Source organism: Lygodium microphyllum, chromosome 20 (assembly GCF_053477565.2).
Source record: "Lygodium microphyllum isolate KBCC chromosome 20, Lygodium_microphyllum_v1.1.10, whole genome shotgun sequence".
NCBI lineage: Eukaryota > Viridiplantae > Streptophyta > Polypodiopsida > Schizaeales > Lygodiaceae > Lygodium > Lygodium microphyllum.
This window is the reverse complement of record NC_141154.1, coordinates 32,269,463-32,291,594: the sequence shown is the minus strand read 5'-3', so window position 1 is coordinate 32,291,594 and position 22,132 is coordinate 32,269,463. Positions and strand designations below refer to the sequence as shown.

Sequence of the window (22,132 nt, the reverse complement as noted above, 5' to 3'; positions counted from 1 at the left end):
GGCATAACTTGTAGTGGACCATCTCGAATCCACATCACCTACCCAATTAGAGTCACTCCATCCAAAAAGAGTAACCCCCTCCCCATACATGATTCCATAGGATCAAGTCCCCTATAAATAATGAAAAACGTGCAAAGCAACCCTCCAGTGATCCTATGTAGGAGTCTTCATAAAAGAAGACAACAAAGCCACCACAAAAGAAATATCAGGCCCAGTGTGAAAGAGCCAAATCAATGAGCCAATAAGACACCTATAATAAGGAGCATTTGAAAGGGGATCGTCTACTACCACAAGCTTGGACTCGAAGTCCTTGGGGCAAGAAATAGGCTGACACTCCATCATACCAAACTCCACCAGTAACTTAGAGATGTACCTATGTTGGGAAATGAAAATGCCATGTGCCATCTGATAGATCTCCAAACCAAGGAAGAAGTATAGGATCCCAAGATCCGTCATCTCGAACTCCTACCTCAAAATCTCCTAAGACCAATCAACCTCTTGTGAATCACTCCCTGTGATGATAAGATCATTTACATACAAAATAATCATAACACACATATCACCCTCAACCTTGTACTAAAGGTTAGGATCATGAGCCAATCGATGGAAGCCACTATGTAGAAAGAATTAATCAATCCTCTAGTACCAAGCCTTAGGAGCTTGTGGTCCGACTCCCACCATCGTGCCGCGTTACTGCCCCCCGTCTCCAACTGAACTGCCGCCGCGCCAGTCCTCCCCTTCCCCCGCCTGCGCCAGGCCCCCCCCCCCCCCCCAGTCCTGCGCCAATCCTCCTCCCTCTCGTTCGACAAACCCTTCCCCCCCCCCCCCCCCCCCCGTTTCGACAGTCCTCCTCCCTCCCATTCAACAAACCTCCCCCCCGTTTCGCCAGTCCTCCTCCCTCCCGTTCGTCAGTCCTCCCCTCACATCGTTGTGCCCTCCATCCCCGCTCGAACTGCCTCTGCGCTAGCCCTTCTCTCCCCCCCCGCCTGAGCAAGTCCCCGCCCACCCTACGCCAGTCATCCTCCCTCCCATTCAACAACCCTCCCCCCCTCCCCCCGTTTGACAATTCCTCTCCCTCCCATTCTTCCACCTCCCCTTTGCTAGTCCTCCCCTTCCCTCTTGCCAACCCTCCCTCCCGCCCTGTGGCCGCCTGCTCGTTCACCATCTAGCCTTGTACCCCCCCCCCCCGGTTTGCTCCATCTGACGCGCCACCCCCAACTGCTCGCCCCCGCCCTGACAGCTCGTGCCCGCCCCGTCTGGCCGCTGCCAGCGTGTCCCTCTGCCCCGCCCGTCGTCCTAGAACACACCTCCCCCATCCGCTACCAGAGTAACCCGATATCCGCAGCGTCCAATACCTCCCCCACCGCCAAAACTGCAACTCCCCTTCCCCCCACCCCCCTAGTTGCTCCTTCCATTCGCAACAACTTTCCCCCTCAAGCAACACCGCGATGTGACTGGTAGCTTTTCAAAAGGGACGCACAATGAAAACCTCTAGTCAGACGCCGGCGCACATAGCAAGTGCCCCCCAATCAAACACCTTGCGCGTCGTCCTCTCTGAGAAGCAGCTTCTAGCCGTCCGAGCTAAAGAACTGGAGCTAAAGGAAACAGCGATTTATGGTCAGATAATAGGACATTCCCCAGCCAGGGCCCAACTCTGAGATTGGCTTCACTCCACGTTGCGCATCGGCATAGCGCAGATCGTGGAGGCGGTTCTAATGGGCCAAGCAATCTTCATGGTTCGGCTTAGCTAGGCAGCTCGGGAGTTACTTGCCAGCTCACCCTATGCGTCCACGAAGGGGGTCATCCACATGGTGCCTTGGTACAGTGGCTTCACTGTGGAGGCATTTGCACTCCACGATAGGTTTCATCAACACCCGGACACCCTTCTCTTTCCCGGCCTGGCGAATGAGTATCGTCAGTTTGTGGAAGACTTTGGATGACTCTTCGGCACAGTCCTTTCCGAGTCCTTCGTGGACGTAGTGGCTGCCGCAGGAGTCCCCAAGGTACGGGTGGCAGTAAAAGAGGTTAAGAATATCCCACAGTTCCTAGAGATTGAGGCAGGCGGACACTCCTTTAGGCAACAGGTCATTGTGACTGGGCAGCCAGGGCAGTGCCTACGCTGCCATGACTTTGGGCACCAGGCTGCAGACTGTACGCGTTTCGGTGCTAGGGTGGCTCCGCGGACACGCTCACAGGTGGATGCGGACGGTTTCACACGAGTACAGAGATGACAAAGAGGGAGACGACAGGGGGAAGCGACGCAAGGAGCAGGTGAGTGAGCAACACTCCCTCGACAGAGCACTCCACAGCCCCCCCTATCCATCCCACCCGGCAAGACTGTAGGTCCCCCACATCCACCACCCGCGCCACAGACTGCCTCACCTGAGTTCCCACAACCCCCACACCCACCCCCCTCTACATCCCATGTCCCCCCCCCCACAGATCCTGGCCCACAGGCCCCCCTTTCCAGGGCCACCAATCCCTCCGTACACCCGCCATGCATCTCCGTCCATCCCACCATCCCTCGATCCTCCTCCCCCCCACCACCTTCCCTACCAAGTACCCCCCCTGATCCACACCCGGTTCAGGCGGTCCCCCCCCAGTCCCACACCCCATCCTCCCACAGGAGGTGATGAGCCACACACACCTACTTCCTCCTCGCACCAGCAGTCCTCCCCCTCCCATACAACCACCAGCTCATCCGCCCCTACCGCCCGTCACACCTTCCCGAGACAGACACAGCTGTTGCCACGAGAGTTCTTCCGCAGTGGCCCATGGTCCTACCTGAGAGATGCGGGCCGATGAGGGTATCGTACTTTTTATGGCTGGAGGCACATGGAGGCCTGGCAATGGAAAGCTGGCTTGCCCAGATGCAGAAAGAGGGAGGTTGTATGCGCTGCACACAGCAGCCTCTGGAAACCCCAAAGCACTGCCTTTGGTCGTATGAGGCGGCGCAGCTCGTGTGAAGAGGAGCATGCCGCATCCTTCGCCGTATAGCACCCAGCCTTGGATGTATCTCATGGGGAGCTTTCTGTTGGCAAGCGGTCAGCCAGGGCCGTCACCTTCTATATGAGGCTGGGATGCAAGACACGATATTCATGATCGAGGCAGGGTCGTGTGCAGTGGTCGGTTTGGAGGCTTTACCCATCCACCAGGTACTAGAGCCCACAGCAGATCACTCTGAGGTTTGGGAAATCATAGGGAGTCTTACTGGTTAGCATATCTGAAAGGCGCGGTGTCAAGAGGCCTTCGACGAAGAGAGACTCTCAATACAAGCGACCTTAGCAGAGCTCTGAACCTCCATCATCCACTCCCTCCGTGGCCGATGGGATCAGGTGCAGGCGAGTCCAGGGCTCGTCAGGAGCTCCAATGTCATTTCTTGTACACTTGGGGTGGCCAGGACCTATTTTACATGATGCAAGCAGGCAACCCCAGATGGCGATACACCCCCCCTCCATGGCTTCTTGCCCCCATCCCCCCCAGACCACCTTGAGAGGCTAGTATACATGATATATCTATGACCTTATCAACTCCAGCCTGTCTGTAGAGCATGAATACTCCATTGTAACCAAATTTTTTTAGTAATATAATCAGCCACATTTTACTTTTTTTTTTTTAAACAGGGTAGGTGTTGGGAGAGACATTCTCCTCATCCGAAGAAAGCTCCACTACAAATGGCCAAACATCCCCAAAAGACACCTAACGGGATGCAAAAGGGATAGAAGTACTCGTTGAAGGAGTAGAAGAAGCCATCAAGGGTGGAAGGGAAGCTAGGGTAGAAGATGGAGAAGGAGGAGGAGGTGCAGGAGAGGAAGGAGCCAAAGACAAAGAAGAGGTGCTAATAGGTAACTTGGAAGGAAGGAGAGGTACAGAAGGTGGGGGAGGGTCAATCGTTGACGAAGAATCACTTGCAAGAGAACCAATAATCGAATCCTCAAAGGCCACAACCTCATCGAAGATCACATCCCTGCTCACCTTAATCTTTCGAGTCGTTGGATCATAGAGCTGATATACCTTCATGGTCATGTTGTAACCCACGAAGATAAGCTTCCTCGACTTGGAGTTGAGCTTGGCCTTCCTCCTCTTCTTGTCCACATGGACAAATGCATCGCACACAAAGATGCAAAGTGAGATACGAAAGGCTTCTTAACAAAGAAATGCTCGTATGGAATCATGTCCTGTAAGGCAAAAGTAAGGGAACAATTGTGGATGTCAACTCTAGCTCGCCACTGCCTCACCCCAAAGCAAATGAGGTAAACCCCTATGCTCCAACATCAATCGAGCCATCTTTAACATAGTCCGATTTGCATGCTCCACCACAACATTCTCTAATGGTGCTCTTGTACTGCAAAAAGTAAGCCACACATAACGATTAAAGTCGTCTACAATCAATATCAAATACCTGCAAAACTGAGAAAAGAGGTGAGAGGTAAACTCCCGACCATGATCAACTCGAACACCACGAACTTTGAAGGTCATTTGCTTCTTAGCAAACACCTTCCACTCATCACAGAAGTGGGAGTACGCCTTACTCTTGTACTCCATAAAGTAAGCCACACATAACGATTGAAGTCGTCTAGAATCTACATCAAATACTTGGCCTTTCGAAGGGAGGCTGCGCCCATAGGCCCACATAGGTCGATGTGCACCAACTCCAACGGTATAGTAGCCCTCCTAGTAGCAACCTGTGGATGGGGTTGCCGAAGCAGCTAGCCCCTCAAGCAACTAGGGATGCAAATTTTGCTTGCACCAACTCCAGTAGTGTGGTAGCCCTCCTAGTGGCAACCTATGGATGGGGTTGCTAATGTTGCTTACCCCTCAAGCAGCTAGGGCTAAGAGTGTGAATAGGAGGAAAATCAAGAAGTCCCTCCACCATCTTCCTCCTAGAAGCCCATCAAATCACATCATATTTAGATGACCATAACGAGTATGCCAAAGCATCCCAAGCTCGTGGAAAGACCTCACGGCTAAGGTTGTGAGCGTATAAAGCTCATCCTCTTATGTACCCATCCAAAGAGCCGCTCCAATTGACTCATTCTTCACAATCACTGCATCTCTAGTGAAAACAATTTAGATACCTAGTTGTGTAAGACCATGAACAAACAATAGGTTAGAACCCAAATCTGGTACATTAAGAACTTTGACAAAAGAAGACTGCCTATTTGGCAAGAGAGGAATAGTCCCCACTCCATTAAATGGAACCATAGAGTTATCACCAATGGTGACAGTGCCCCCTCTAGATGTAGTCGAAGAGTCTGTGCATGAGCTAAGCTGAGAGTGAAGGTGCGAAGAGTTGAGAGCAGTAGAGTAAGTGGGTGAGCATGACACAATGGGTATTCGGTACAATGATGAATGTACCACATTTTAGGTTTTGAATATAGATAAAGTACAAAGTGTAAGGGTGCGTTCACACCCAAACACGGTAAAAGGCACGGTGAGCCTTTATTCCCAACAACCTCCCACCTAAAGGCAACGTGCTTGAAGGTAGAGGAAAGAATCAGCTAAGTGTATATATGTACAAAGCTGAAAGACATATACTATCCAACCCCCATCATCTGGCGGCAATGAGCAAACCGCTCGGCTGGGAGATATTTCGTGAGAAGGTCTGTAGAATTATCATCTGTATGTACCTTGACAAGCTCAATGCCTTTGCTGTCAAGTATATCCCTAATGAAATGATACTTCACTTGTATGTGCTTTGTCTTTGCATGAAAGACAGGGTTCCGTGCTAGCATGATAGCACTCTAACTATCACAGTGGAGGATAGGAACCTCTATAATCCCAACCCCTCTCACCAAACGTGAAAGCCATAAAGCCTCTTTGCATGCCTCTATGGTGGCAGCCACATATTCTGACCTCTATAGTAGACAGTGCAACACACTTTTGCAGCCTAGATATCCAAGAGATTGCCCCTCCTGTGAACATAAACACATATCCTAAAGTAGACTTCCTGCAGTCAGAATGGCCAACATAGTCTGCATTCGTGAAACCAACAACAGATGACTTCTGTTTACCAAAGCAGATATACAAATCATTTGTGCCCTTAAGGTATCTCATGATACCCTTCACTACTTCCCAATGCTTTTTTCCAAGATATGCCATGTATCTGGTAACTACTCCCACCGCAAATGCAATGTCAAGACGTGTAGCAACCATAGCATACATCGAGCTACCAACAGCTGAAGCATAAGGTATCTTGGCCATTTCAGCCTTACCATCATCTGATATAGTGATGTCCTCTGCACTAAGTTTCACATACGGAGGCAATGGTATACTAATAAAGTTCCCCCCCTCCATATTGAAACATTGCAGAACTTTCGTAATATACTCTTGCTATGACAGAAAAAGATGACTTTTTGATCTATCTCTGAGTATACAAATGCCAAGAATGTGATTTGCTTCACTAAGATCTTTCATATCAAAGCTATTGTGTAGGCTTTGTTTTAAGGAGTCCAAGGCATTAACATCCTTGCCTACAATTAGCATATCATCCACATATAAAACGAGGAGAATAAGGCCGCCATCTCCTGCCTTCTTGGTATATAATCAGTGATCAACTTGAGAATGATGAAATCCCCGAGATTGAATGAATGTATCAAATTTGTGATACCATTCGCGGGGTGCTTGCTTTAGCCCATACAGACTTTTGTTGAAATTACATACCATGTGCTCTTTTCCTTTTGCAACAAAACCATCAGGTTGCTGCATATAGATTTCCTCATGTAGATCACCATATAAGAAGGCGGTTTTTACATCCATCTGTATGAGTTCCATGTCCTCAGATACAACCAAGCCCAAGATGGTTCGCAAAAAAGTCATTTTGACTATAGGAGAAAAGATTTCATTAAAATCAATTCCATGTTCTTGCTTGTACCCTTTAGCAACCAAGCGTGCCTTGTACTTGGGCAAAGAACCAAAAGTGACTTTCATTTTGTAAACCCATTTGCAAGGTAGCACTTTTTGTCCTTTTGGCTAAAGTACAAAATCCCAAGTTCCATTCTTCATGAGAGATTCCATCTTTGATAGCATTGCTTTTTGCATTTCTTACTATCTTATCTGTCCAAAGCTTCCTGGAAGCATGAGGTTCACCACAATCTGTTAACATGACATAATCAGCCACATAATTTACTCCAGAAACAAATCTATTTGCCTGTTTTTGCACTCTGGTCGACCTACGGACCCAATGTTCAATATTTGTTGGCTGTTCAGCCTATAAATCTGCATTAACAGCTTGTTGTTCTACAAGTATACAACTTGTTGTATAACTGGTTCAGGTTGTTCCACATGCACATGTTCTTGTTAAAATTGTGGGACATCATGGGCAAGATCTTACTGATCATTTACAGCATCATTCCTTGCATTTTTAGGGACATTTTCAGCAAGTATTTGCTGCTATCTAACGGGCCTTCTTTGCTGTCCTATTGGTACATCCTCCCGGAATACAATCCTTCGGACCTCCTCTGTTCTTTGGAGCTGTTTGTCCATGCGATCTTCCCGGAAGATGACATCATTGCTGCATACTACTTTTCTTTTCTTGGGATCCATAATCTATACCCCATTTCACCTTCCTCACCATATCCTAGGAAAATACATTTACAGGACTTTGACTCAAGTTTGTTCCATTCTTCCTTGCATATGTGCACAAATGCCTCGCAGCCAAACACTTTCAAGTGTGCATACGAAGGTGGCTTGCCCGACCACACTTATTGGGAAACTCCCCCTCCCAAAGACCTGTTTGGTAACCGATTAATCAAGTGTACGGCTGTCATAACAGCCTCTGTCCAAAAACCATGGGGTAAAGTAGCATGTAACAGCATTGTATGGACCTTGTCTTAAATGGTCCGATTCATACGCTCTGCAACACCATTTTGGGACGGATTATGAGGAGCAGTAAGCTCCCTCTTAATCCCTTTGCTGTCACAAAAAGTCTTGAAAGGCTTTGGACACATAATCCCCACCATTGTCAGAGCGAAGGCATTTTAACGTCTTGCTGGTCTGATTTCAGCAAGAGCCAGGAATTTTTTAAATTTATCCAAGGGCTCGTCTTTGCGATGGATTTGATAAACCCAAACTTTGCGTGTGGCATCATCAACAAAGGTAAAAAAATACTTCTTCCCCCTAGAGATAATCATGGTATTTGACATACATCTGAATGTATTAACTCTAAGGGTGAAGACTTTAAAGAAATAGATTTTTTGTGTGACGTTTGAGCATGTTTTCCATAAATACAATGATCACACTATTCAAAATCAGCATACCTCAAAGATGGTAAATAACCCAAACGAGAGAGCACTTTTATTCCAAATTGACTCATGTGTCCCAACCAGCTATGCCACAAAGAAACGCTTGGCTGCTCAGTTATGGCGACAACATGGTCACGCACACTAGATACATGTAGAGGATACAGAGTATCACTTTTGGACCCCTTAGCAACAATGCGAGAGCCCTTACATATTTTCCATTTGCTATCCCCAAAGGTGGTGTGATAGCCTTCATCATCTAGTTGCCCTGTGCTTATCAAGCTCTTCTTGAGCTGAGATACATGTCTCACATTATGCAAGACAAACACGGAGCCATGTTGAAATTCCAGTTTCACATTGCCAACGCCTGCAATTTTACATGCGTAGTTACCTCCAAGTGAACAATACCATGTACTGCACCATTGTAGTCAGAGAACCACTCATGATGTGGTGTGACATGAAAAGGCGCACCTGAATCAAGTATCCAAGTGTGAATATCATCCTCAGAGTCTGCAATCAATGCATGTGCATCCAAAGAAAAAGCTAGAAGTACATCACCGTCACTGTCATTATCATGAATGACTACATTAACCTCTTCTATTTTCACATTGCTCTTTTTGCAATGTTGGCTGTCCTTGTTTTCAGCCTTGTTGGCTTCATTGTTTTTGTTTTTGCCCTTCTCTTTCTTCAACTGAAAACAATCCCTTTTGTAGTGCCCCTTTTTGCCACAATGATGGTACTCCACATTCTTTCCACGAGATTTGTTGCGTGCTCTACTTTCAGAACTGCTCTTATGCTGAAATCTACCTCCAGTGTATAATGCATTTGAAGACTTGTTTGCTGGGTTATTCTGCCTGTTGAGTTCTTCCATCAGCAAAGAGCTCTCCACATCATAGTATAACAGCTGAGCATTCGAATTACTCAAAGATGTCCTGAAAGTATCCCAACTTTCAAGTAGAGTGCACAGCAAGAAGGTAGCTTTGAACTCTTTATCAATATGAAAATCCAAAGCAATTAGCTAACTAAAAATTGAGTTAAACTCATTCAAATGTACAGACATGATTGTACCCTCTTTCATGCAAAAGTCCATCAATTTTTTCAGCTTATAAACCTTGTTGGCTGCACTTTTCTAAGCGTACAATTCTTCAAGCCTTTGCCACATTGCATATGCTGGATTCAGCTTCTCAATGTTGAAGATCAAGTTGTCTGACACTAAGAGCTCAATGGTAGAGCAAGCAAGCTCGTCCAAGTTATCCCACTCGTCTTGTTCCATGTCTACTAGTTTGATTCCCTTTGTTTTGATGGGCTTTACATGTTTCTTTTGCACCAAGACATTATAGCATTGTTTTTGCGAGATTGCAAAATTATGGGCACCCTCAAGCTTCTTAATGTGCAAAAGATTATTGATGTCACTGTTTCCAACGATAATTTGCAGTCCCAAATTGACTAACCAATCATCAAAGGCAGGCCCAAATATGACACAAGTGACCATAGTGCACAAGAGTACCAATCAGCAATGAAAATCCCAAGATTGCAGAAATTTTCAGATCTGCAAATGAATTTTCAGAATTTGAAAATGTCGGTTGCTGCACTCCTCAAGCAATTTCTGACACAATTAGAGACCAAGCCAACAGTTACACGTGAAATTCCCAAAATTTCACTACAATTTCTGCTCCAAAGGCATTCCCGAGCACAAATTTGACAATTTGGGTCAAAAGCCCCAAATTTTTTAGGATAATCTGTTCAAAATTGCATCAATTCAAGTGCCCAAGTGCATATACCAAGCAATTCTTGCACAAATTGATGAAATTCTGCAAAAGCCCCAAATTTTTCGGGTCTAGTGTGCACAAATTTCACTGAAATTGAAGAAATTTCACTGAAATATGAAAAGCCCCAAAATTTTCACGGGCAATTGTGCACTGATATCACAATTTTTGAGTCGGGTTGTCCACTTCTACATCACAATTCCAATTCTGGGAAAAGCCCCAGATTTTTGGATCAAAAATTGCACATTGTGCTTGTGCATATGAACGCCCAACAGGGGGGGGGGGGGGGGGGGTGTCAGAGTGCAACGGTGCGGAAGCGTAGGACTGAGAGAGAGAGAACGCAGAGAGAGAAGGGAGAGAAAGAGATAGTGGACGATGAAGATCTGCTGTATATAGAATGCTGAATACAAAGATATGCAGATATATACACGGGCGCAGTGCGCTGGACTGCGTGTCTCCACCTCGACGATGCAACCTGCTGTCCACCTCGAAGTCCGCTGCAGTCTGCACTGTCTGCTGTCTGAAATCTGTGAACAGAGACAGAATCTGCGCGTCACCGGTCTGTAATCTGCATCAGAGAAGTGTGTACCAGACTGCTGAAAGTGTCGGGTATAAATAGCCGAGATCTGCCAGAAAATAGGGCGCCAGAAATGCCCAGTCGGCTGCATTATGCAGCCGACTGCCTGCTGCAGGTCGGACTGCCACGTGGCAGTCCGACTCTGCAGTCCGACTGCATGCAGTCCGACTGGACTGCACCAGGCTGAAACCTGCCTGGCTGTGATCTCTCTAACACCCCCTCTCAGAGCCTGGGCAGGGCAGAAGCCTGAGGGATCTGGAATGTCTCCGAAGCAGAGCCTGAGGAAGCGCCTTCGTAAACAAATCCCCAAGATTGTCCTCCGTCTTGCAGTACTCCACAGTGATAGTCTCATCCAGAAGCTTTTCTCGGATGAAATGGTACTGGATCTCAATGTGCTTCGTCCGGGCATGAAAAACAGGGTTCCTTGCCAAGGCAATGCAACTCTCATTGTCACATCGCAGCAATGTAGGACGAGTCTGGGGGCACCCAAGCTCCTCCAATAATCTCCGAAGCCACACAACCTCGCATGTGGTGGAAGACGCGGCCCGATACTCCGCCTCAGTAGACGAAAGGGCTACCGTGGGCTGCTTCTTGCTACTCCATGAAATAACACCTGCACCCAAAGTAAAACAGTAACCTGTAGTAGACCGCCTGTGGTCCACGTCACCGGCCCAATCCGAGTCGCTCCAACCTGCAAGTACAAGATCTGACCCATCTGTCCCTGCGGGGTAATGAATCCCTAAATCAGACGTCCCCCTCAGATACCGAAGTATTCTCTGAGCAGCCTGCCAATGCACCGTCTTAGGTTCACTCACGAACCCTGCCAAGAGCCCAACAGCAAAACATAGATCAACCCTGGTGTTGAGAAGCCAAATCAAGGAACCAATCAACTGTCGATAGCGGGACGCATCCGCCAAAGGAGAAGCTGAATGAGAAGTGGCCTTCCAGTTCGGATCCATAGGAGTAGAGAGGGCCCGACAATCCTCCATCTCAAAAGACACCAAGAGCTCCTGTACATATCTCTATTGAGAGATAAAGATCCCCCTCTGAGACTGATAAATCTCATGGCCCAAAAAGAAATGGAGTAGACCCAAATCCGTCATCTCGAACGTCCGATGTAAAGCTGACTTCGTCTCTTGGACCTGCTGTGCAGCATCACCTGTGACAATCAAATCATCAACATATAATACAAACAGCACACAACCATCCTCGGAAGTGTGGACATACAGCTGCGGATCGGCCTTGGACCGCCGATATCCCAACTGAGACTGGAGGAACGAATCAATCTTCTCGTTCCATGCACGTGGAGCCTGCTTGAGGCCATACAAGGCCTTCTTCAACCTGTAGACTTTCCCATCTGAAGAACCAAAGCCAGGAGGCTGCTCAACATAGATCTCCTCCTTAAAATCACCATTCAGGAAGGCCAACTTCACATCCAACTGATAAACAGGCCATCTCCTATGGCCAGCCAAAGCAAGAACAGCTCTAATGGTCGCCATACGAGCTGTGGGGGCAAAAGTGGCATGACAGTCAATCCCTGGGCGCTGTGCAAAACCTTTAGCAACAAGGCGAGCCTTGTGCTTATCCAAAGTACCATCACTGAGGTATTTGGTCTTGAAGACCCACTTGACTCCAATCACCTTCTTCTTCGGGGGGCGTGGCACGAGTGACCAAGTGTCATTCCTCTCAATAGCCTCCAACTCAGCTTCCATAGCTTTCTTCCATGGTGCGGACTGTAAAGCCTCCTTCACGGAGGTGGGCTCTCGATCCTGCATAACACGGGTCATCAAACAATAGTTGGAGCAAACAAGCTCCGTAGAATGTGCCTGGTGCCTCCGTGACCGCCGCGGACCATCCTGCGGTTCCACTCCTCAGGAACCCCCTCGATCCCTGAATCACGGAGTGTGTCACGGGCCCAACGAGGAGGAGGCCGAACCTCCCCCCGTCTTTCTCCATCAGCAAAAGACTCCGGAATATCCACTGGCGGTAACTCCTCAAAGGTGTCCGGTGGAACAGTAGACTCTGTGTCAGAAACAGAATCATAATCAAAAGGCACGGGCTCCACTGGAACTGTAGAAGGAGCCCAACTCTCCCCTGGATCTCCAAGAACGGGATGCTCCTCACCCGCTGAAGTAGCCGGAACCTCCACAAACCGCACATCACGGCTAGTGTACACATCCCGCTTGACGGGATCATACAGTCGGTAGCCTTGGGACTGGGAGCTGTAGCCAACAAATACCTGTTTTCGAGAAGCCGCTTCAAATTTATCACGGTGAGCCTTGGGAATGTGAACATAGGCATCACACCCAAAGACCCGAAAGTAAGAAGCATCTGGCTTCGTCCCACAATAAGCCTCAAATGGGGTCATCCCTTCCACGGCCGAAGTAGGGGATCGATTAAGGATGTGGACTGCAGTAGCCACAGCCTCGGCCCACAGAACCTGAGGGGTCTGTCGGTGCTCCATCATGGTGCGCGCCATCTCGATCACACTGCGGTTCTTCCGTTCAAGAATACCATTTTCTTGAGGAGTATTGGTATTGGCAAACTCCTGGTGAATTCCTCTATCTGCACAAAACCGAGCAAACTCATTAGACACAAATTCACCTCCCTTGTCGGATCGCAAGGTCTTCAACTTCCGGCCTGATCGGTTCTCCTCAAAGAGAAGCCAATCCTTGAAGTGCAAGAAAGCTTCTGACTTTAATGCCAAAAAGTAGGCCCATGTCATCCTGCTATAGTCATCCACGATCAGCATGAAGTACGAGCTCCCACGCAAGGACTCATTCCTCATAGAGCCACATAGATCCGTAGATACTAGCTCCATCGGTGAAGTAGACCGCCGCGAAGCTGTGTGGGGAATGGCATCCCTATGCTGCTTCCCCCGTATGCAGGAGACACATGGCTGCTGGCTCACCACTATATCCGGCAACCCTCGAACAAGCTGTCCACGTGACGCCCTCCGAAGATAGTCATAATTCAGGTGACCAAACCGAGCATGCCATAATTCTGACTGTGACTGTGAGGTAAGAAGACGAGTAGAGAGGGCGGTGGAAGACTTCAATTTGTAAATGCCGTTCTCCTCATATCCGGATGAGAGAACCTTCCTCGATCCACGATCAAGGACTCGCACCGTAGTACTGTCAAACTCCACCAGAAGACCAAGAGAGCAAATCTTATGAACTGAAAGGAGATGGTACCCTAATCCTTGTACATGCAAAACCTCTGAGGTATGGGTACCACCTCGTCCATCTGGAATAAGCTGCATCTTACCCCGACCTGCAACAGAAACTGAAGAGCTGTCTCCAATGAGAATCTGCCCACGCGAGGGTCGCAACTGGGCAACACTATCTGATGAAGGAGTCATGTGCCGTGAGGCACTACTATCAACAATCCACTCTCGAGCCTAGGGAGCCGTCATCGCAGCATCAGAAGCATTCGGTGAAGCGTCCTCAATGACAGCTAGATGAAGAAATGCAGCTGATGAGGGTGCAGCCACCACTCCAGAATCCTTGGTGTCCTTCTTCTTGGTGTCCTTCGTGTCTTTGTCAGGGCAATCCTTCTTCCAATGGCCAGTCTTTCCACAAATATGGCATGTGGAGTCTTTGTCCTTGTCCTTCTCCTTGTCCTTCTTGGACTTGTTATCCCCCTTCTTCTTCTTTTGGTCCTTCCCCTTCTTCTGAGAGACTTGACCTGTCAGCGCCTCCGTCTTGGAAGCATTCTGTCCCTTTAATTGTTCCTCTTGGTCCAAGACCATAGGAACCAACTCTTCCCACCGAAGAGTAGACTCTCGCCCAGAAGCAATGAGGGCAGAGTAAAATGTACCGAATCGTGGCGGCAACTGGGACAGTAGTGTGATCGCCATGTCTTCGGAGGAAATCGGCTTCCCCGCATTCTGAACTTGCATCTGTAGCTGCCTTAGCTTGTTAATGTGCTCCTGTAGCGAAGAAGACTTATTTACGGACAAAGTCCGCATCTGTACCTCCAAAGAAACCCTCTTCATTAGGGTCATCCGATTGTACATCTGATCAAGCTCCAGCCATATCTCCCGAGCCACCGTCAAGTGCTCGATGTGAGCGATCACGGCTGTAGTGCATGATAGAAAGAGAAAGGATCGAATCCTCGCATTCAGTTTGTCCCAATAAGACTGGGCCTTGGCCAACTCCGCACGAGCATCGGAAGAGAGTTTAGACTCATCTCTTACCGAGGGCCGGTCAATCTCCTCCTGTACCAACTCCGCCAAATCATAGGACTCAAGAATGGCCAACATCATGACGCGCCAAATGCGGTAGTTGTCGCCATCGAGCTTCTGATCTATAGGAAGAGCCGGTAAGACAGGCACCTTCCGGTCCATAATCGCCTGGAACTCCAAGTCCATCTCTGTAGACATCTTCACCTGCAATGCCTTCACAAACGCAAAAGCAGCCCCCTCTGACTGGGAAAACTCAGCCTGCTAAGGCTCTTCCGCGTCCTGATCCTTCTTCACCCGCCGGAGGCGATGAAAAGGCAAAACCTGCACTTGTAGGCTGAAAACTCAAACTTCCTCCGCGTCAAACAGCAGTAAACAGCAGCAAATCCACCACCTGTACTCCTTTCCTGTGCGCCCACACTCGTTTCAGCCTTGTTCCAAGGCGCAGCCCTCCTGTCTGCCCTTAAACGCAAAAAACGCAAATTTGTGTCGCGATGGAAACTCCTCTTCAGGTTGATTCTGCGCTCAGTCAGCCCTCAAACACTGCTCTGATACCATGTCAGAGTGCAGCGGTGCGGAAGCATAGGACTGAGAGAGAGAAAACGCAGAGAGAGAAGGGAGAGAAAGAGACAGTGGACGATGAAGATCTGCTGTATATAGAATGCTGAATACAAAGATATGCAGATATATACATGGGCGCAGTGCGCTGGACTGCGTGTCTCCACCTCGACGATGCAACCTGCTGTCCACCTCGAAGTCCGCTGCAGTCTGCACTGTCTGCTATCTGAAATCTGTGAACAGAGACAGAATCTGCGCGTCACCGGTCTGTAATCTGCGTCAGAGAAGTGTGTACCAGACTGCTGAAAGTGTCGGGTATAAATAGCCGAGATCTGCCAGAAAATAGGGCGCCAGAAATGCCCAGTAAATGCAGCCGACTGCCTGCTGCAGGTCGGACTGCCACGTGGCAGTCCGACTGTGCAGTCCGACTGCATGCAGTCCGACTGGACTGCACCAGGCTGAAACCTGCCTGGCTGTGATCTCTCTAACAGGGGGCGGGGGGGGGGGGGGGGGGGAGGAAAAATTTCACGAATTTCACAAAAATTTTGACGAAAAAAGGAAGACGTCCGGAACATAATATGTCATTTATGTGTGTCATCCCATCCCCACATCTCCATCCCCGTAATCTCTATCCCCGTCCCCGTTCCTAATCCCCATCCTTTGTAACTATGTACAAGACTCCTTTTACCTTGATGTCCTAATATTTTGGAGGGTTGTGAACTACAAGCTGTGGCATTATCCACCCCCTTAAAATAGTATTGTCCTCAATGATAAGGTTTAAGTGGAGTTGGAAAACTTCCAAATAATCCTTTGGCTGATCTTTACCCACCATTTTTCATTGATGTCCAAATAAAATCTAGATTTCACTAAATACTTCTCAAAATCTTTCCTTTGGCAAGTTATCTTCCCTTGTGGAAGACTATGAACAAACCTAGGCTTTACATGTCAATATAGTTTAACTGTGCTACGCTTTGCTATGTTGTTCCACATACAACTTTATCATAGACCCCACACAGCTATTAATGCTGAGATACAGAGTGCTTTTACACCCATTAAAAGTTTTGTTTTAAAGACCAAAGAGTGATACCATTCCCAAAAAAGAGTCCTTGCACTCAGCTCTCAATGTAGTATCCAACAAGAAATTAGTTTCTGCTTCTAAATGTAATTTCATCATGGTATGACTAAGGCGTTGAAAACATACAATAGCTTCGAAAGGGGTATTGAGTTGGAATGCAGCTCCCCAAACGATATTGACTAAGGGCCCTTGACATTCGTGAGGTATGTTGATCCTGCGAAATAGAGCATATAACATATTAGAGATGACATTAGGGATGCCTAATAGGGGACCTTTTTTATCATAAGTTTCAATTTTCCTTTCCCTTATCTTTCGTAGAAACGTACACACATAGTAAGTATCACATCACATCCATTCAAAATCAGCCCATATCTTACGCTCATATCACACATACAAAATCAGCCTAAGCCAACATCTCTCTTTACAAACACCTACTCTTTTTTATGTGAAAACATGCATATAAACACACTTTTTGTCTATGATAGACCATAGTGTAACAATTAATGGTAGATATATACACATAAAAGAAAACTGTTATGTTTAACATTAAACGTTATAAATGATACATGCACCCATGCATGCTCGCCTGTGCACACACATAGTTTCCACAAAAACATCCATACACACCCATCCACCCACTACATGACAAATATTTCACAAATAAAAAATGACATTTATGTTTGTTATCCCATCCCTCCATCCTTGTCCCCCGCTTTTGCCCATGCCACTCTCTGTCCCCATCCTATGTGACTATGTACAAAACTCTTTTTACATTGATTTGCCAGTACTTTCGAGGTGAACTGAAAGTTGTGGCATATCCCCCTCTTAAATTGGTATTCTCCTCAACAAAAGCTTGGAGAACATCAAGATAATCCTTTAGAAAATCTTCATCCACCATTTTGCATCAATGTCCAAATAAAATCTAGACTTCACTAGATACTTCTCAAAATCTTTCCTTTCCTTATGGAAGACTAAGATTAAACCTAGGTTTTACAAGTCAATAAAGTATGAGTGCCCTATGCTTTGCTATGTTAATCTACATACAACTCTATCACAGCCCACACAACTATTAGTGCAGAGATACCAAATGCTTACCTATTAAAATAGTTTTGTTTTAAAGACCAAAAAGTGAGTCATTCCAACTAGTCCTTGCAATTAATTCCCAATATCGTGTCCAACAAGGAATCAAACGTAATTTAGTCATGCTATGACTAAGCCATTGAAAATGTACAATAGCTTCAATAGGGGTATTGAGTTGGAAAGCAACTTCCCAAATAATATCTAGGGGGCCTTGACATTCATCAGTGTGTTGATCTTGCAAAATAGAGCATATAGCATATTAAAGACAATGTAGTTCTAAGATGTGTACCATAAATATTGCCAATAAAAATTTTGATGAAAAACTCCCTCCCCCCTCTCCTCTAGGGAAAAGAATCTAAACTCTATGATATTCCACACACCACTCTCTCTAGGATTGAGGATGGAGTCCTACCAGAGTCACTTCCTATGTCTCTCTGATGATGGATTCACTATTCGGCCAGCATACATGGACACCGTCTCTCCCACAATATACGGACTGCTATCAGGCTCACTCATACCTCCTCTCATAGGCTACAGATGGAGACAAGTAGATGGACAAATACTCACCAGAGGATAGGACTTGCCAGCACTACAGTCGAGAGCTTGAGACAAAGGAACATTACATACGCAAGCAGCAAATGTACAGTATACTATGACATACGAGGACAATATCACTGCCTCTTCTGCCTAGGCTACAGATGGAGACAAGTAGATGGACAAATACTCACCAGAGGATAGGACTTGCCAGCACTACAGTCGAGAGCCTGAGACAAAGGAATATTACATACGCAAGCAACAAATGTACAGTATACTATGACATACGAGGACAATATCACTGCCTCTTCTGCCTAGGTCTTTTCCTCTTGGAGCTCCAAAGGCACCGCACAGCACTACTACTACGTAGGAGATCAAAAAGGGATCCACACAGAGAGCAATGATATTTTTTGCACAAATCTGACCCTACTAACACTACAAGCCTTGCAAAGACAGAGCCACCCCACCAGACACCTCCCATTCTACGTTGTGGAGTCACATTGGATAGACCCATTTCACTTCATCGAGCACAACCACCCCATTTACTAGGACTGCATCCGAGGAGGCTGCACCACAATCGGATCAGAGCCATTATTATGACACACCAAAGACTCACTACCATGCATATCAGTGGAGCAGTTAGGGATCGCATCATAGCGGAGATCATGTGTAGATGTTGAGATCAACTACAGCCTAAGTCGCGACCACTTTTTTTTTTATATAGTTCTGTCAGATTTGGGTTTCTTTTTCTTTCTACCCATGGAACAATACCAAACATGGTTTTACTCTAGCATAGCCCATCGTAAAGTTATTTCTTAGCATTGTTTCGTAGGCCACTTACTTATTTTAATGTTATCCTCACCTTACTGAGGAGATGACATTAGACATGGATGTACTTTGGATTTTGTCTCATAGGCCACATTGGCATTATGTAGATCTCTCTCTCTCTCTCTCTCTCTCTCTCTCTCTCTCTCTCTCTCTCTCTCTCTCTCTTTCTCTGTGTTCATCAACTATGTATTGTTTATTCTTCCTTTGGTTATACCCATGCCGAGAGACTCTCCTTTTATATTCATCAGCTATATATTGTTTATTCTCCCTTTAGTTATACCCATGCCACAACTCTCTCTCTCTCTCTCTCTCTCTCTCTCTCTCTCTCTCTCTCTCTCTCTCTCTCTATACACACACACGCGTTCATTCATTCTCTCCCTCTCATTTCAATTTCAAATTTCAAGCCCTCTACTCTCAAACTCTCTCTTCTCAAGTTCTCTACGCCCAATTCCCTCAAGCTCTCTACCCTCTATATCCTCAAGCTCTCTATCCTCTTACACTTAAGCTCCATTCTCTTCACCCTCTCATCCTCCAACTCTCAACCTATCATGTGGACATGAAATTTTGAGATGCTTTAATCTTGCTTATAACATTTGATTAAGTTATTATTCAAATATACAAGGTTGTTTAGCACGTGATGCACATGGCAGTTATTTCATGGTAACAAATCAAGGACCTCGAGGATGCAAGGGTGTCAAAGGCAAACGTTATACTAAGTTATGTTGATTGGGTTTTGGTGATCAGTTCATATCAAATGTGACCCTGGGATAGTGATTTGGCCAAAAAGTGTTGGTGGTGACACTAGGGACTAGCATTAATTAATTTTTTAATGCCAATCTAAAGGTCAACAGAGATTGAGAACCACTTCAAGTTACAAATGGCCTAGTCAACTTAAATTATGGATGGACACATTCAATTTTGGGCAAGGTCAGAAGGTCTGAATTTAATTTTCAAAATTATTTAGTCCTAAAAATTAATTAAATGGCTGGATAATGCTGAAAAATGGGTTTAGAAAGCTGCCACTTGGCAAAAATGCCCATGTAAACTGAGAAAACGTCTTTGGGATTTGGGTCTCAGTCATTCAATCAATTTATAGCTTGGGAGAGGGGGAGAGAGAGAGCTACTCGTCCATTTTCTGATCAAGGAACAAAAATTTGTAGAAGACAACCATCTGGGGGCCTCAACAAGCAAGGGACAACAGGGAGTCACCTTCCAAGGGCTGGCAACAGCATTGCTGATTAGGTGACACCATTTTGGAGATGCATGGCAGTAGGTGACAGCATAAAATGCAAGGTGGAGCAGGTAACAAGCAGAATTTAGGGTTTTCTCGCAAAGAAAATCAGATTTCTCTCTCACCTTCTCCAACCCATTCTCAAGAGATCTCAACCATTTTGAGCAAATCTCAACCAAATGTGGTGGAAAGCAGAGAGATCTCTACTGTAAGCCCTAAATTTCTGTAGACATTAGGATTTGACAACCACCTTGGGACCCATGCCAATTGGTAAAGGCATTGTACACTGAATTCAGCACCTGAAATTTTTGTAATGGTCAGGAATTCAAATGCCAACCCATTCATTGTAATTTGGGGTAGCATTTGGCCAATTGGTGGTTCCATTTGGCCCGAATTAATTGCTAATTGTTGCTACAGCAAAGAGGCTTTTTGAAAAACCAAAGGAGATTGTGAATCTTAACTTGTACTCATTCCATTAGCAATCAAGTTTAAAAAACACCGCAAGGGGTGTCAGTTTTGGGGCCAATAGGGTGTCCAATGTCCGAGATTATAAAGGTAATTTGTGCATTTCAAGTTATATTCATTTGTTGATTGCTATAGTTAAGTGCTCAATCAAAAAATTACCGCCCTTTCTAAGAAGGAAGGTATCATGGTTCCATTGTCGGGATACCATCAATTCCCTTGACTTCGTGGGTCCAAGACACCTAACTGAAGGTCAGAAGCTTTGCCCTAGTGCTGAAAATGTATTCAGCTAAGCATTACAACAATAATGTCTTCAGATAGTGAGATGGGACCAAGCAAGGATGATGCCTCTCTATCAGAAAATTCACAAAGTGTTGGGGAAAATGCAATGCCTAATCTTAGATTGCAAGTTGATAATGTTGGCTGAGACCAAAATGTGGGTCCTTCTAGGTCTCTTGAAGCTGATGACGAGTAAGAGGAAGAGGAATTTGATGACCATTATAAAGATCAATTGAGGACAGCAACTGAAATGTTAATGCAATTGGCAAATGATGTTCACGGGTTTTTGAACCCTTAAAGGAGGCCAGCAAAGGCAAGAAGAGAAAATCGTCTTCAAGAGATTTGGAATAGCAAGATGCACCGAAGGAAGAGCCAATACAACAGCATGATGTTCTAAAGGTAAGCAGTAAGCATAAGTAAATGATGCTAGTGGAGCAATTGATGCATACGGAAGGCCAACTTGGAAGTGCCAATCCAATGCCTTTTGAATAGCAAGGCGTGCATGTAATGATATTAAGATGATTTTTTTAATAACAAAAACCATAAATCATTAAATGATAGATCATAGAATACATGTTTAAAGTGGAAATAGCCATTTCATTACAGAATAAGATGAATCTCTAAAACATGTGCACGCTGTGTCTCTGTGATCACTGTACAAGCACGTGCCTCTGCCAATGCCGCTCTAAAGAAGTGAACGAGAAGGCCCATGGTGGACCCCTCGCAATCACTCATACATAACACCCTATAAAAGGGAGTCACGACAATGACAACGGCACGGACTTTTTGCCAAAACTGCTCATTAAGGTACAAGCGCTGCATGGCTTTGGCCTCCTCTGTCTCATGCTCATCCCACTCATTCCATAGAGTCGACACCACTGTCAAACCGCACCTCATAAAGACGCTCCAATAATAACCACATGTAAGCAAAGCAAGTTGAAGAAGACTTCTTCAACTCCAATGTGCTATGCTGACGATACATTGCAAGCACCTTTACCTTTACCGTGAAGAATGTGACAATTGATGTAGCTTTGCGGACCACCCTCTTCACCCACTTGAGCTTCCCAATGTCCTCCATGAGCAAGTCCAAACAATGACTTGCACATGGAGTCCACACAATCATAGGGAACTCAGCCTCAAGCAAACGGCCCATGCGCCGACAATTCAATGCATTGTCGATAACAACTTGCACCACATTTGAGCGGCCCACCTACAACCACAATTTACAAATTACAAGTTATGTATAAATCAATCAATTATGAATCATGATATTATCATAATGAAAGAAAGTAAAACAAATTTAAAATGCAAATTACAAT

General features: G+C 46.1%; 1 protein-coding gene across 8 annotated transcripts in view; it reads right to left on the bottom strand.

Annotated features, from left to right (window-relative positions):
• Nucleotides 1-22,132, bottom strand: part of LOC148018814 (uncharacterized) — an 81,153-nt gene that overhangs the window by 22,865 nt on the left and 36,156 nt on the right. For 5 of the 8 annotated variants that reach the window (XM_087701171.1, XM_087701166.1, XM_087701167.1 and 2 more), the window contains one exon: nucleotides 16,526-16,613. The exons of 1 other annotated variant lie outside the window; for it this stretch is intronic. In XM_087701171.1, coding sequence (XP_087557297.1) covers nucleotides 16,526-16,595 — 70 coding nt within the window. In that variant the 5' untranslated portion in view covers nucleotides 16,596-16,613. Of the gene's footprint in view, nucleotides 1-16,525; nucleotides 16,614-21,810; nucleotides 22,024-22,132 lie in introns of all 8 variants that reach the window. 2 more of the 8 variants (XM_087701165.1, XM_087701164.1) reach the window with 2 other exon arrangements.